The sequence below is a fragment of the Aspergillus stella-maris genome (assembly GCF_047715825.1).
Source record: "Aspergillus stella-maris strain CBS 113639 unplaced genomic scaffold BDV14scaffold_74, whole genome shotgun sequence".
NCBI lineage: Eukaryota > Fungi > Ascomycota > Eurotiomycetes > Eurotiales > Aspergillaceae > Aspergillus > Aspergillus stella-maris.
The window spans coordinates 45124-59288 of NW_027396868.1; the positions used below are offsets into that span (position 1 = coordinate 45124).

Genomic DNA, 14165 nt, shown 5'->3' on the forward strand with positions numbered 1-14165 from the left:
GTCACATGACTGGAACAGCCCTCGAGTCCACTCAGAAAAAGGCTTAGCGTGATCGACGCTGGCCGCGGCTTGCTGACATCAGTCTCTGCCTCTCTGCGCCAATGGACGTCGAGCATGTCGGAGCTTCATCATTCGGAGCAAAGGGAAAAAGCCCGATAGCACGACCGTGTATACGCTCAGAGAACAGAAACATCAGAGAGTAAAGAGCTGCTCTATGATGAGCGTATTGTTTGATTGACTTGTCTTCTTTTCAATTGACCTCTGTACATTATTCATTGCCTTTGCAAATCAGCTCCGCTGGATCGTCTGGTTTCCCTATCTGCAGCACCAGTTCTCCGGCGCGCTGGCCCCAAAAGGAGTAATTGATGCCATCTCCCCCCGCCTATTCGGCCACCGTACCCCGCTGTGCTGCTGTGAGAGCAAACAGCTTCGGTGTCGCTCCGTGGGTTCTGCGCTCCTATTCTTCCTCACGCCGAATTTTTTCCCAAAATCTTTCTTCCTCTCTTTATTCCCGACAGTCTTCTATCCAACGTGGGCTCTTAAATCAGTCTCGTCGGCGCCCATTGCTTCTCCGACGCTACCGGGAAAGCTCTAAAAAGTTTCCCGTCCTATTGTGTCAGCCTCGTCAATTCTCGAGCACGACAGCTGCCATGGCGGCCGAAAAGATTGATGGCACGCAAATCGCGAAGGACATCCGAGCGGGGTTGAAGGATGAGATTGAGAAAATCCAGCAGATCAACCCCAGGTTCAAGCCCAGCCTGGTGATCTTCCAAGGTACGCCTCAAACTATGCTTTCCGCGGAAAGATACTAACATTGGTTTTTTTTCTAGTCGGAGGCCGATCTGATTCGAGTGAGTCAAAATGTGGTGATATTGAGTAGTGGAGGGGCTAACTGATACTCAGGCACCTATGTGCGCATGAAGTTGAAGGCTGCCGAGGAGGTATGTTGCTGCCATGTACCCTTGCGACATCTGCAGGTCACCCTTGCGGAAGCTAACTTATATCCTTTGTCAAGGCCAACATCCTCTGCAAAGTCGTTAACTTCCCCGAGTCCATTACACAGCCTGAGATCCTTCAGGAGATCAGCCAAGCCAATAATGACCCCTCAGTACACGGCATCCTCGTCCAGCTGCCCCTCCCCCAGCACCTTTCCGAGCACACAGTCACTTCTGCCGTCGCCGACGAGAAGGATGTCGATGGTTTTGGAGCGATCAACATCGGTGAGCTGGCCAAGCGCGGCGGCCACCCTCTTTTCGTCCCCTGCACGCCCAAGGCCGTGATGGCCCTGCTCAAGGCCAGCGGTGTCGATCCTGCAGGTAAGGAGGCTGTTGTCCTCGGCCGAAGCGACATCGTTGGAAGCCCGGTCAGCTATCTCCTGAAAAACGCAGATGCCACCGTGACTGTCTGCCACTCGAAGACCCCCGACATTGCCCGTACTGTCAAGAACGCGGATATCCTCATCGCAGCCATTGGAAAGACAGAGTTTGTCAAGGGCGACTGGTTGAAGCCTGGCGCGGTCGTCATTGATGTCGGTATCAACTACAAGCCCGACGCTACTAAGAAGTCTGGTCAGCGTCTGGTTGGAGATGTCGACTTCGATTCTGCCGTCGAGGTCGCTTCCAAGATCACACCCGTCCCTGGCGGTGTTGGCCCTATGACAGTTGCTATGCTCTTGGAGAACGTCGTCGCGTCAGCAAAGGCTTACTTCGAGAAGCAGAAGGAGCGACACATAACCCCGCTCCCAATCAAGCTGGCCACCCCTGTCCCGTCAGACATTGCCATCTCCCGTTCACAGTACCCCAAGCCTATCACACAAGTCGCATCTGAAGTTGGTATTGGTTCCCACGAACTCGAGCCCTACGGCCACACCAAGGCCAAGGTGAGCCTTGACGTTCTCAAGCGCTTGAGCCACCGCCGCGATGGCCGATACATTTTGGTCTGTGGTATCACTCCTACTCCTCTTGGTGAGGGTAAGTCGACAACTACACTGGGTCTGAGTCAGGCTCTCGGCGCACACCTCAACCGTGTCGTCTTCGCCAACGTGAGACAGCCCAGTCAGGGACCTACCTTTGGTATCAAGGGTGGAGCTGCCGGTGGTGGATACAGTCAAGTTATTCCCATGGATGAGTTCAACCTGCACTTGACTGGTGACATTCACGCCATCACTGCGGCCAACAACCTGCTCGCTGCCGCCATTGAGACCCGTATGTTCCACGAGGCTACTCAAAAGGATGCTGCTCTCTACAAGCGCCTTGTCCCCGAGAAGAAGGGCAAGCGCGAGTTCAAGCCCGTCATGTTCAAGCGGCTGAACAAGCTGGGCATTACAAAGACTGAGCCTAACGATCTCACCGAGGATGAAATCAACCGATTTGCTCGTCTTGACATCGACCCCTCAACCATCACCTGGCGCCGTGTTTTGGACGTCAACGACCGTCACCTCCGAGGAATCACCGTTGGGCAGGCCCCGACTGAGAAGGGATTGACTCGTGAGACTGGCTTCGACATTTCCGTTGCCAGTGAGTGTATGGCCATCCTCGCGCTCAGCAGCAGTCTCGAGGACATGCGGGAGAGACTTGGCCGCATGGTCGTTGCTACCTCGAAGCGGGGAGAGCCCGTCACTTGTGACGACATCGGCGCAGGAGGTGCCCTTGCGGCCCTGATGAAGGATGCGATCAAGCCGAACCTGATGCAGAGTTTGGAGGGTACACCCGTCCTGGTGCACGCCGGTCCCTTCGCCAACATCAGTATTGGAGCCAGTTCAGTACTGGCTGACCGCGTGGCCCTGAAGCTCGCGGGTACCGAGCCTGAGGAGGACCATGAAGCCAAGACTGGTTTCGTCGTGACTGAGGCCGGTTTCGATTTCACTATGGGAGGAGAGCGCTTCTTCAACATCAAGTGCCGCTCCTCCGGTCTGTCTCCCGACACCGTCGTCATTGTCGCTACTGTCCGTGCCTTGAAGGTTCACGGGGGCGGCCCTGAGATCAGCCCCGGAGCCGCGCTCCACGAAGTCTACCGCACAGAGAACACCGAGATCCTGCGCGCTGGCTGCGTCAACCTCAAGAAGCACATTGAGAATGCCCGTCAGTACGGCGTCCCAGTCGTGGTGGCCATCAACCGCTTCGAGACAGACACTGAGGCCGAAATCGCCATCATTCGCGAGGAAGCTATTGCGGCCGGCGCGGAGGACGCTGTCTCTGCCAACCATTGGGCCGAGGGTGGAGCTGGTGCCATTGACTTGGCCAAGGCCGTCATCATGGCTAGCTCCAAGCCTAAGGACTTCAAGCTTCTGTACGATCTAGAGGGTAGCATTCAAGAGCGCATTGAGCGCATCGGCAAGTCCATGTACGGAGCTGAGAAGGTGGAGTTCAGCGAGCTGGCGCAGAAGAAGGTCGACACCTACACTGCCCAGGGCTTCTCTAACCTTCCCATCTGCATCGCCAAGACGCAGTACTCTCTCAGCCACGACCCGGCGCTCAAGGGAGCTCCCACTGGTTTCACGGTCCCCATCCGCGACGTTCGCTTGGCGGTTGGCGGTGGATATCTGTAAGACCACTTTTTCCGGCTCACCTCCGGCTATATAGCAAATTGGCTAACCGAATTGATCTACAGGTACGCGCTTGCGGCGGATATTCAGACGATTCCCGGCTTGCCGACGGCACCCGGATACTTGAACGTCGACATTGACCCCGAGACCGGGGAGATTGACGGCCTCTTCTAGAGACATTTTATGGAATATATTTTCCTAGACATTGTTCGATTTATTGTTTGATTTACGACAGGCATGGCAGCGTTTGTGCGGGTTCATTTCAACTTTGGAGCCCAATGGGTGGTAATTAAGGAAAATCATGGGTATACATCTTCAACAGGATAGGGAGCGCAAAATATACAGAATAATAACTGTTTCACTGAGGACTTCCCTAACTGGGTGTAGTTAGTAACCGAGGCTCCGGAGGACCGTTCCAACTCCGACAAGGCTGGGCGGCTAATGCAAGGGAACATCCGAAGATCGCAGCTTTCGTGGTTGCAGCCGGCGGAAAATTCTTGGATGACCGCGGGAAAACGCTCCTGTCGGCTTGATACATACCAGAATACCCAGTATAGACACGGAGAATCTCTGGAAGGTGATTTGAACAGTAGGCCGAGTCAAACAAGCACAGTGTTGCAGCGTTGCAGTGAGTTAGTAGTGGACGGGAAAATATCGCCCTCAAGTCCGCCGCATCTGCACTCCGCACGAACTGAGTCTGGAGTAAGAAAGTCGCCTGACCAACGTCACCAGCCTTTTATACTTCAGGCGTGTAGTCGCCAGTTTAAAATCGTAGGCAATTCTAGATCGCAATCCCACGAAGTTCCATACTCTCGATTATCTGTAGCCTCGATCGCATTATTGATCGTGTTATTCAGGACGTCCGGCTTCGGCGCTCGACGGTGGGCGGAAAAGGAAGAGCTCCATCAAGCTTCGTGGGGATAAGAACTCCTCTTTAACTTCACACTCTCCTCTGCCCCAAGCTTTTTTTCTTCCACCTCTCTGGATCTGAGAATCATTAACCGGCCTGCTCCGTTCTGCTCCGCGACAGCAGCCTCGTCCATCTGCGACTCCACTGCCGCTCTCCTTCCACCCGAGCCTCCTACAAAGTTCCCTCGGGTACGTGGTGAATCGCCGTCTCTAAGCTCCAGTGCTCCAGCTTCAGAGTCCCTTGACTTACCGAGTGTCGAATCCGCTTGCAGCAGTGAACGGGCAATCCTCCGCGCCCACCCTCCACATCCCAGCAATCCCTTGCCGGTTACCCAGTCGTGTCGATTGCGAATACTAATCGCCTTGCACCATGTCGTCGGTTCGGTTCACTTCCGCTTTGGCTCGCCGCTCCCTCAACTCCCCTCTTCTCTCCAGCGCTGCCCCTCTTACTTCCTCCGCTCTTCGCAGCTTTTCTTCTGCTTCTTATTCCGCCCGATCTTCCTCTTCTTCAGTTTCTCCCTCTACCGCTCGTGCTCTCGCCTCTTCCTCTGCTCGCGTCTCTAGCCCCGCAGCTGCTACTTCCCTGTTCCGCATCCAAGCCCGCACCATGGCGACTGAAGGACAAAAGATCAAGGTCATCAACCCCGTCGTGGAGTTGGACGGTGATGAGGTAGGTACAATCTGAATCTGAGCTTTGAAGGAAATAAAAAGCAAGCATGGGGGTAGAAGCCCTAGTTGCCCGTTGTGCCCCGGACTGCATGGCTATGCGCTGTGCGACAGCGCCTTATATGCTGGTTGATTTGCATCCTCGGGAGGCGCGTTTTCGTGGTGACCCTGCTTGATCGCGGGGGACGCCGGCGAAAGTCGCCTGCTTCCTGCTAGGACAGCGTCAGTCTTCCGGGGATTATCGCTTGCAGACAACGGGAGTGCTTGGGAGGGGTTAATATTTCACATGTCGCTAACTAAACCGTTCCCTAGATGACCCGCATTATCTGGAAAGAAATTAGAGAGAAAGTGAGTCTACTATTCTTGATCTGTACTGCGTCGTATCACGATGCAGTTGCATCGTTAATTGAATTGAAGCTAACAGTTGTTCCCTGCTATAGTTGATCTTGCCGTAAGTTGATCTTATACCTCGGCTTTGTTGGTCTTGGCTCAGACAAGCTAGTTACCTCGACATCGACCTCAAGTACTACGATCTGGTACGCTCTTAGCACCTCATTAGAAATACGCAGCAGATTAACATCCTCTAGGGCATCGAGTACCGTGACCAGACTGACGACAAGGTCACCATCGAGTCTGCCGAGGCCATCAAGAAGTATGGTGTCGGTGTTAAGTGCGCCACCATCACTCCCGATGAGGCTCGTGTTGAGGAGTTCAAGCTGAAGAAGAGTATGCATCAACTATGGCGTTCGCGAAAAAAGCTGGCTAACTAGAATGCTCAGTGTGGCTTTCACCCAACGGAACCATCCGTAACATTCTGTACGGCCTAGCTCTGAGGTTTTGCGCGTATAAATGCTAACTTCTCCCAGTGGCGGTACTGTCTTCCGTGAGCCCATCGTCATCCCCGCCATCCCCCGTCTTGTTCCCGGCTGGACCAAGCCCATCATCATCGGTCGTCACGCTTTCGGTGACCAGTACCGCGCTACCGACCGTGTGATCCCCGGCCCCGGCAAGCTTGAGCTTGTTTACACCCCCGAGGGCGGCGAGCCTGAGTCCATCAAGGTCTACGACTTCCAGGGTGGTGGTATTACCCAGACCCAGTACAACACCGATGAGTCCATCAGCGGCTTCGCACACGCTAGCTTCAAGCTCGCCATTACCAAGGGTCTTCCCCTCTACATGAGCACCAAGAACACCATCCTCAAGAAGTACGATGGCCGCTTCAAAGACATCTTCCAGGAGATCTTCGAGACCACCTACAAGAAGGACTTCGATGCCAAGGGCATCTGGTACGAGCACCGTCTCATTGACGACATGGTCGCCCAGATGATCAAGAGCGAGGGTGGCTTCATTATGGCTCTGAAGAACTACGACGGTGACGTCCAGTCCGACATCGTCGCCCAGGGCTTTGGCTCTCTCGGTCTCATGACCTCGACCCTTATCACCCCTGACGGCAAGACCTTTGAGTCCGAGGCTGCCCACGGTACCGTCACCCGTCACTACCGCGAGCACCAGAAGGGCCGCGAGACCTCCACCAACCCCATTGCCTCCATCTTCGCCTGGACCCGTGGTCTGATCCAGCGTGGTAAGCTCGACGAGACCCCCGATGTCGTTACCTTCGCCGAGGAGCTCGAGCGCGCCTGTATCGACGTTGTCAACGAGGAGGGCATCATGACCAAGGACCTTGCCCTTGCCCAGGGCCGCAAGGAGCGTGAGGCGTGGGTCACTACCCGCGAGTACCTTGCTGCCGTTGAGCGCCGTCTCAAGTCCAACCTCAAGGCTCGCCTGTAAACATATTACGATGATCTGATGTTTTGCATTTACTTGTCGCGTTTGGAATATTTTGATACCTGGTCCATCATATAAATCATGTTGACTAGATTCTTCCTAGACCGGGAGACATGATATGGTTCCGACTACCGCATTGTATATACTAAGCTGGTGAGGATGATGAAAAGGATTTGCTTTCTTGGAAACGATAACGCATAGTACAATTGAACTTGTTTTCTGAATCTTCTTATGGTCGAAGACCTGGGGGCGCTGTCTGGAGCTTGGTATCTACCAGTAGGACGCGTCATGGCCGGATCTGCTGTATAGGTTCAGTCCAGGAAACTACGTTATTCTATCTCTTCCTTGTTTCCCTCTGTGATCTACAACCCTGCCACTTATTATTAGACCAACCTAGTGCTAATCTATCTAGGGCAGTCTTCAGACCTTCCACATCCGGCGAGAGTCATGGTTACATAAGGGTCTGTACACCTGTGCATCCCAAGGTTCCCATGATCCAGACCCTTGGACCGGCTCCCTCACCCACCTCTCCTCGCCCAATTCCTTTGCCAATTATCAAGATAAAAAGCTTTAGCCTCCTCGGATTGGTCCGCGCGAGTCTTTGACGCAATGTATAGCTGTATCTCCATCCTTCAGGGTCTCGGCGAGCCCGAACCCCAGCAAACCCCAGCTCTGGGCACGGCTACTTTCGGCGCAGAACCTTACCTACCATGCATAACCTATCTTTTTTCACACCTCTTGACAATGGCCCTTCTCCCCGAACATGGGTTTCTTTATATCTAGGCTTTGTTTCGGGTCAGGCACTTACTCCTTGATCCTTATTTCTCGCTTGCGCTTGGCGGACAGATAGCACCAGGATGTATGTGCTTCCTGTTGCTATAACGTTCGTCAGCGTGGCGACTGTCGTTGTTGCGCTGAGGATTTATACGAGATTGAGGTTGATAAGGACGCCGGGGTGGGATGATTGGTTTTTGTTGCTTGCGCTGGTATGCCTTCCTTAGTGCTCTTCTTTGATCCAGCTTGCTGACAAGCTATTGTCAGGCAACTGACTATGCATTCTTCGGGATCATACTTACCGGCAAGGCTTATGTCCCAATCGCTGGTTGAATAGTGCTGACATTGCTTAGAGCACGCGCATGGCATGGGGAAGCCGGTATCGTCTCTGTCTCCGAATGAGTTTAGAATGCAGATCAAGGTATGGCCGTTGCTCTTTGTCAATTAGCATGAAATGCATGACGCTGACAACTAGCGCCGCAGATGCTCTACTTTTCAGTCCCAATGTACAACCTCACCCTAAACCTAACCAAGATCTCAATGGTCATACTCTATATGCGCCTCTTCACAACGAGAAAGTACCGAATTTTCCTCATCATTCTTCTCATACTCGTCGTCGCTTCGGGGCTGTATATGGTTCTGGGCACATTACTCATATGCGTGCCTGTACAGGCGTTCTGGTACCAGCAATATGAACACTGTGTCTCGCGGCCGCTGGTGTGGTGTCTTACTGCTGCCATGCAGATTGTCAGCGACTTGGTCATTGTTGCCGCGCCCATGCCACAATTGATCAGTTTGCGGGTTCCGCCGAGGCAGAAGATATGCTTGATGGCCATATTTGCTCTTGGGTTGTTGTATGTTGCCCACCAGCATGATACGGTACACGCAATCACTGATCAGCTTCTAGTGTCTGTGCTACAGGCGTAGCCCGCCTTCATTCCCTAGTCATGCTTATCAAATCGGAAGATAGAAGCCGTAAGTACAGCAGTATGGCCCAGCCCCCCTCGAATGAGGCTGACATGTCATGCTGGACTAGGTCACAACGGCTTCGTAACAACCTGGTCCTTCGTCGAATCCAACGTCGCCCTCGTCTGCGCCAGCCTCCCGACATTCCGCCAACTCATCATCCGCGCATTCCCTCGCATGATTCCCTCATCGTCTCGCAGCCCGCACAGCCATCGCACGGAGAAGCATTTACCTCATAGTTCGAGTCTCTGGAAGCCATATGCAGGGCGGGGTAGTTACTCTGCTGATATTTCGGCTAATATGGACCAGGAATCTGTTGAACATATCGGATCGGGGATTCAAGTACAACAGGAGCTACGGTGGGAATTTGGTGATATTGAGCAGGAGCAAATGTCTGCTGGTGATGGTTGTGGTGTGAGTGTTGTTGATTGGGCGGGTAGTAGTGCCAGTACCTGCAGTGCTATACCTGAAGGAAAGGCTGAATGGGAGGATATTGATCTTCCTAGGATGCCCTCTTTTTGAGAAAAAAAACAAGACATTATATGAGAGAATACTATACATATTCGATGTAACGGTCCAGTTCGGAATGTAGGATTGTAGAGAAACCTTGTAGCGATAGTTGATGAACCTTGCTATAAAGATGTACGAGATCACGTGAAACGACCAGCTATAGCTCCGTCCCCTTACCTCGAAGCTTCTGCAGCTCAAGCTCAAATCCTTACCTTGTCTCCAAACTCCGATCTACACCTGCAATATCGCACGCCTTACCTCAATTTAGCATCTACCTACCTACCAACAGTACCCATAACAAACCTACATTCAACCCACGACCCCCCAAACATGCCAACCGCCCCCCAACACCCAACACCCAACATCCCCTCCTCCTCCGCAACCCTCTACATAACAAGCACAACGCGCATCTCCGCCCCCCTCGAAACAGTCTGGTCCGCATTAACAGATATATCAACATACCCCTCATGGAACCACTTCATCCCGCGCGTCACGATCCGCTCTCAACCGAATGCGACGGCTACAAGTCCGCATCTCCGCCAGGGAACGAAATTTACTTTTCACGCGAATATGTATCCCGAACGACATGAGGATCCGCAGCCGGATAAGAGGGGGTTGAATGAGACTTTTTTGGAGGTTATTGAGTATTCGCCGCCGCCGCCGCCGCCGCCTGAGTCTGGGTCTGGGCCTTCGATGGCTGATGAGAGTGGTGAGGGGGGCAGGAAGGGGCGGATTGTTTGGGCTTCTGATTCCGGTGCGGGAGGGCTCATATCGTGGTTTTTGACTGCGGAGAGGGTGCATGAGGTTGAGGAGGTTGTTGAGAATGGGAGTGTTGTGGTTGAGGTGCGTAATTGGGAGAGTCAGGTGGGTGTTTTGGCGTATGTGGTGAGGTGGTTGTTTGAGGGGAGGTTGAATGATAATTTTGGGTATTGGGAGAGGGGGTTGAAGAGATATTCTGAGTCTAGCACTCGCGAGTAGGAGTGAAAGTGAGCAGAGCTTTGACATCGGGCAATTCGGACAGACTGCGGCTTACGCAGAGGCCAAAAGGTGAACAGGCAACAGCAACAGCAACAGCAACAGCATGGCATCGGCATCCTCGGGGGGGAATCAATTACTATTCTATTACATAGTGCGGGGTGTATCGATGCTGCACAGAAACCTTGGCAGAATAGGCAGCCAGCCCTACTTGATTCCCAGCGAGGTGGTCACTCTGGCAGATGATGATATCACAGTGCAGCAGTGGCTTGCCATGCCCTGGAAGTGAAGAACATCGATAAGCGGAGTCGGGCCGGAGCAGCGAAGATCAACTTCCTGACAGATCAAAGGCCGAGTCTGACTGGCACTCGCGGTGGGACCACGTGGGGCGGAGATTGGCTCTGCTTGACTTTGGCGTGTTACAAAATGAAGTATACGTTGCTTACAGGATATGCGTATTCTGATCGATTTTGAAGACTCTTTGTCTATCTAAGTGGCAAAGTAGACTACGCGTGATAAGATGAAAGTGACTGAACCGGACATTCAGTTATCATTAGCAACATCCTCGGGCCTCGCCAGGTCTATGGAGATAAGATCAAATTGGGGTCCAACGAACCAACTCCACCAGACAAGGGTACAGGGCTGTACCGTCAAATTACTGATAAGAACCAATTTGACAGGTCAGCTGACTACCGCGAAGTATCTATACCAGTCATGTCCAACAATTCCCGAAATGACTACACGAGCGTGCCTCCCTTCCGGAGTCGTACAGACAGGAGTAAAGATTGTCTGCATGCTCGTAGTACCGCACCGTTTACCCGCGTCGAGGCTGCAGCCAAATGCAACAGGGTGCAGGTGAAGAATCGGGTTGCCGCATCTGTCGTGCCGAGGGTGCTGGAATAGGGCTAGCGCAGTAATAAACGGTAAAGTTGTACGGCACGAACAAGACCAAACCGGATTGCGAGTCAACTCTAACGCTCACTAGTCGCTGCCAATGCTAACGTAGTATTAGTCCAAGGGACTATAGATTACTAGATTACATGCTGTAGTCGCGGTTGCATTTCTTATCTTTATTGGAGAGGAATCATGATGCACAGGAAATGAGTAGGACAAGCACAGGACAATGCTGCTGTACGACACGTAAGGGCAGACAAGGAGCAAGTCCACAGTTCCCACGGTTCCCCCCATCCATCCCATTGCCAGTTAAGCTCCCCGGCGATCCAATTTCTTTCTTTTTCTGCTTCAAATCTCTTTCACTTTCTCGCTCTTTTCTTTCCTCATTTCTTCTCTCTTTCTTATTCATTATCCTATTGACATCTCTTCCACTTTCCTATTGTCCCGCTTTGCTACTTAATACCCTCCGAGTCCAACCCGCGCCATGTTTCTGATACACTCCTCTGCTATCCAACTCCGTCGCTTCCACGGTTCGCCGGCCAGACGTTCCTGACCACTGCGCCAAATTTACCCTTTTGCCTTCGTTGAACGTACGTAAAGTTGACTCAGTCGTCATCTTAACGTCCTGGAAGGAGATTCCTGCCGTCGCCACCGGAGTTGCGTTCCAGGGTCGAGTCATCTCATATCTCGCTGTTGCTGCGCTCTCGTCTTCTTTTTATCACCCATCTCCATCTACTGCGCCTGATCTACTCAAGCCTATATACGAATATTCGTAACGCGCTTGATCGCAATATCTATACGTCTCTATACGCGCTCTCATTCTATCTCTTATATCCCTCTATACAACAAAACACGTCAACCCACCCAAACAGCTTATCAGCACTCAACAGCCATGGCGGCGCATGCACCCATGCAGCTCTCTATCTCCACGAAGCCCGCAAACAACGGCGCTAATGCGCCAGGGCTTGGCCTGACTCCCCCAGTGACTCCCATCCTTGATGGCCGCAGCGCAGATAGCGCCAACACCTCTAGCGCCACTCTATCCTCCGCTGGCGCATACTTCTCGGGGGCTGTGTACAGTCTCACCAGCCCACGACAGTTCCACGATGAGCTCGAATACGAGTTCGACGAGAAAGGCCGGCGCGTCGCGTTCGGTTCCGGCGCATGGAGCGTCGTCTACAAGGCCTTTGCGTCGCCGCGCGCAAACCCGAGTCCCGCTATGACTCGCCCCCTCACGCCGCCCAGCTCCCCTGTTACCAAGGGACGCTTGGTAGCTGTCAAGTCACCTGGACGACGAGATGCCAAAGCTGTCTTGTACGCTGAAGCGCGCGCGCTCACTCGCGCCAGCTGTGTGCCTGGGTCTGAGCGGCACATTGTTCCGTTCCACGGGTATATCGCCGAGTCGAGCACGATAGTCATGGGCGCAGTCCCGCTATCTTTATCAAGCTACGTCGAGGAGAAAGCGCGCTTTGCGCAGCAGAATTTCACCACAAGGACAATGTTCGATCCTGTCCTCGGTATGCCGCAGTGGCATGACCTCGCCAAGAAACTCATCGCCAGTCTATCGTGGCTTCATGAGCAGGCGCAAATCGTGCACGGCGATATCAAGCCGCATAATATCCTGCTGCGGCCTTACATATCTATTGATTTTGAGGGCGACAGCAATATGACATCAAGCGATGGCTTCCCTTACGAGCCTCTCCTCGCGGACTTTTCTTCCGCGCACTCCATTACACCTGAATCAACATCGGAATCGGAACCATCAACTGCTATCTCAGCGGTAACACCACCCTTTACAGCACCTGAAATCCTCCGCGCTCTCTCATCACCAGACCCTATTGCCCCAGCACCGGCCTCAGATGTCTTCTCTATGGCTGTTACGCTGCTTGCTGCCGCAACAGGCGATCTCATGATCTACTCGGGCTTCAGCCCCGCGCAGCGTCTCATGGTTGCAAAGGACGGCCATATGGTCATTGACTTTGCGAGATCGTCAGGGGCGAATGGCACGCGCGTACCGAAGAATGGTATTGTCGAGAAGATTGTTAAGCCGGGGATTGCTAAGGATCCGAGTCTGAGGGTCGACTGTGCGGAGTGGTTGGCTTTGGCGAGTGACTTGTCTGTCTAAATTGGCATTCAAGTTGACAGACGACATCTACCTACATCTACGAGGTCCGATATTACGAATACGACTACCGATGTCTACGACTGACATCTACAACAAAGGTTCACGAGACGAGATCCGACATTTACGAGATCCGACCTTGACATCCACAAGTACCGCCATCTACTTGTATCATATGTTTCCACATATATTTTTTTCTCCTCTTCATGCTTCATGCTTTTGAAAGATGTACCACGATGTGCTTCTCTTCTTTCTATTTCTTTCTCAACACCAATTTGTGATACCCTTTATTACACAACAGTCGGTCTTCGGTACTGTTTGTTTCTATATCATACTATATTATATTCTGTTTCATTATTATGTCTGCATCCCTGTATGATCTACATGCATTGCATTCATTTCATTGGCATACATCTACGTTCTCGTCCCTAGCTTCAGCTACTCTTGATTTGCATATAACATGTATCATCTTCGTGTCCATCTCAATCATGCTACACTCGTCGATCGCTGTGATGATTTAATAGAACTACCGCTCCAATATAAATTATCTGATTGAACCATTGCTCAAATCCCTTTCCACCATCCATCTCTTCCTTAATACATACCGTTACCTAGATGACAGAGTGGAAACTTCCCCCTAGAATAGGTGAAACAAGAATAACACCCCAATACCTCCATCCCACATCTAAATACGTAGATACCTACGTAGGTGCCCATGAACAGCAATCCAGAGCAGGGCGGGAAGGGAAGGAACGACATGACACGGCCACGGATCGCACTTTCCGTTTCAAACATATTCACTGGTAGGTAGGTGGTTGATCGCTCCTGCCATTTGCGCTGTGCCCTTGACGATTCCATCCGCTCCTTCCTAGCGAGACCTACCTTACCTCTGGCTTACGTATGGATCTACTCATCTAGTGCGTTCGTGGGGTAGGTCATAGAACAGCGGAATCGGTCTGGAGCAGATAAGTTAAAGGAAATTGGAGCAGTTCGAGCAGTTGTGTTCAGGATAAGCTACCT

At 52.4% G+C, this 14165-nt stretch overlaps 7 protein-coding genes across 7 annotated transcripts; 6 read left to right on the forward strand and 1 right to left on the reverse strand.

The window, feature by feature from the left end:
* The first annotated feature begins 19 nt into the window (after positions 1–19).
* On the forward strand, positions 20–3996 carry BDV14DRAFT_181864 (C-1-tetrahydrofolate synthase). Its single transcript, XM_073770129.1, has 5 exons — positions 20–774; positions 831–851; positions 904–941; positions 1016–3543; positions 3610–3996. The coding sequence occupies exons 1-5, from the start codon at positions 366–368 to the stop codon at positions 3716–3718; spliced, it is 3105 nt and encodes a 1034-aa protein (XP_073623724.1). The 5' UTR covers positions 20–365; the 3' UTR covers positions 3719–3996.
* Positions 3767–4646, forward strand: BDV14DRAFT_137339 (uncharacterized protein). Its single transcript, XM_073766263.1, has one exon. The coding sequence runs from the start codon at positions 3986–3988 to the stop codon at positions 4466–4468; it is 483 nt and encodes a 160-aa protein (XP_073623725.1). The 5' UTR covers positions 3767–3985; the 3' UTR covers positions 4469–4646.
* On the forward strand, positions 4323–7281 carry BDV14DRAFT_181866 (NADP-dependent isocitrate dehydrogenase). Its single transcript, XM_073770130.1, has 8 exons — positions 4323–4642; positions 4726–5123; positions 5432–5467; positions 5560–5570; positions 5622–5655; positions 5707–5845; positions 5899–5935; positions 5986–7281. The coding sequence occupies exons 2-8, from the start codon at positions 4824–4826 to the stop codon at positions 6905–6907; spliced, it is 1479 nt and encodes a 492-aa protein (XP_073623726.1). The 5' UTR covers positions 4323–4642; positions 4726–4823; the 3' UTR covers positions 6908–7281.
* BDV14DRAFT_137257 (uncharacterized protein) lies at positions 6971–7281 on the reverse strand. The gene has a single exon (XM_073766262.1). The coding sequence runs from the start codon at positions 7192–7194 to the stop codon at positions 7033–7035; it is 162 nt and encodes a 53-aa protein (XP_073623727.1). The 5' UTR covers positions 7195–7281; the 3' UTR covers positions 6971–7032.
* Positions 7282–7761: 480 nt separating this feature from the next.
* On the forward strand, positions 7762–9166 carry BDV14DRAFT_211525 (uncharacterized protein; the record flags this gene model as incomplete). The annotated part of the gene is made up of 7 exons (XM_073776105.1): positions 7762–7890; positions 7946–7982; positions 8032–8099; positions 8162–8532; positions 8586–8653; positions 8715–9058; positions 9122–9166. The coding sequence occupies 7 exons, from the start codon at positions 7762–7764 to the stop codon at positions 9164–9166; spliced, it is 1062 nt and encodes a 353-aa protein (XP_073623728.1).
* A 156-nt stretch (positions 9167–9322) lies between these two features.
* BDV14DRAFT_181872 (uncharacterized protein) lies at positions 9323–10764 on the forward strand. The gene has a single exon (XM_073770131.1). It carries the CDS (start codon positions 9485–9487, stop codon positions 10130–10132), a length of 648 nt encoding a protein of 215 aa, XP_073623729.1. The 5' UTR covers positions 9323–9484; the 3' UTR covers positions 10133–10764.
* A 446-nt stretch (positions 10765–11210) lies between these two features.
* On the forward strand, positions 11211–13786 carry BDV14DRAFT_181873 (protein kinase domain-containing protein). The gene has a single exon (XM_073770132.1). It carries the CDS (start codon positions 11916–11918, stop codon positions 13146–13148), a length of 1233 nt encoding a protein of 410 aa, XP_073623730.1. The 5' UTR covers positions 11211–11915; the 3' UTR covers positions 13149–13786.
* Positions 13787–14165: the final 379 nt, after the last annotated feature.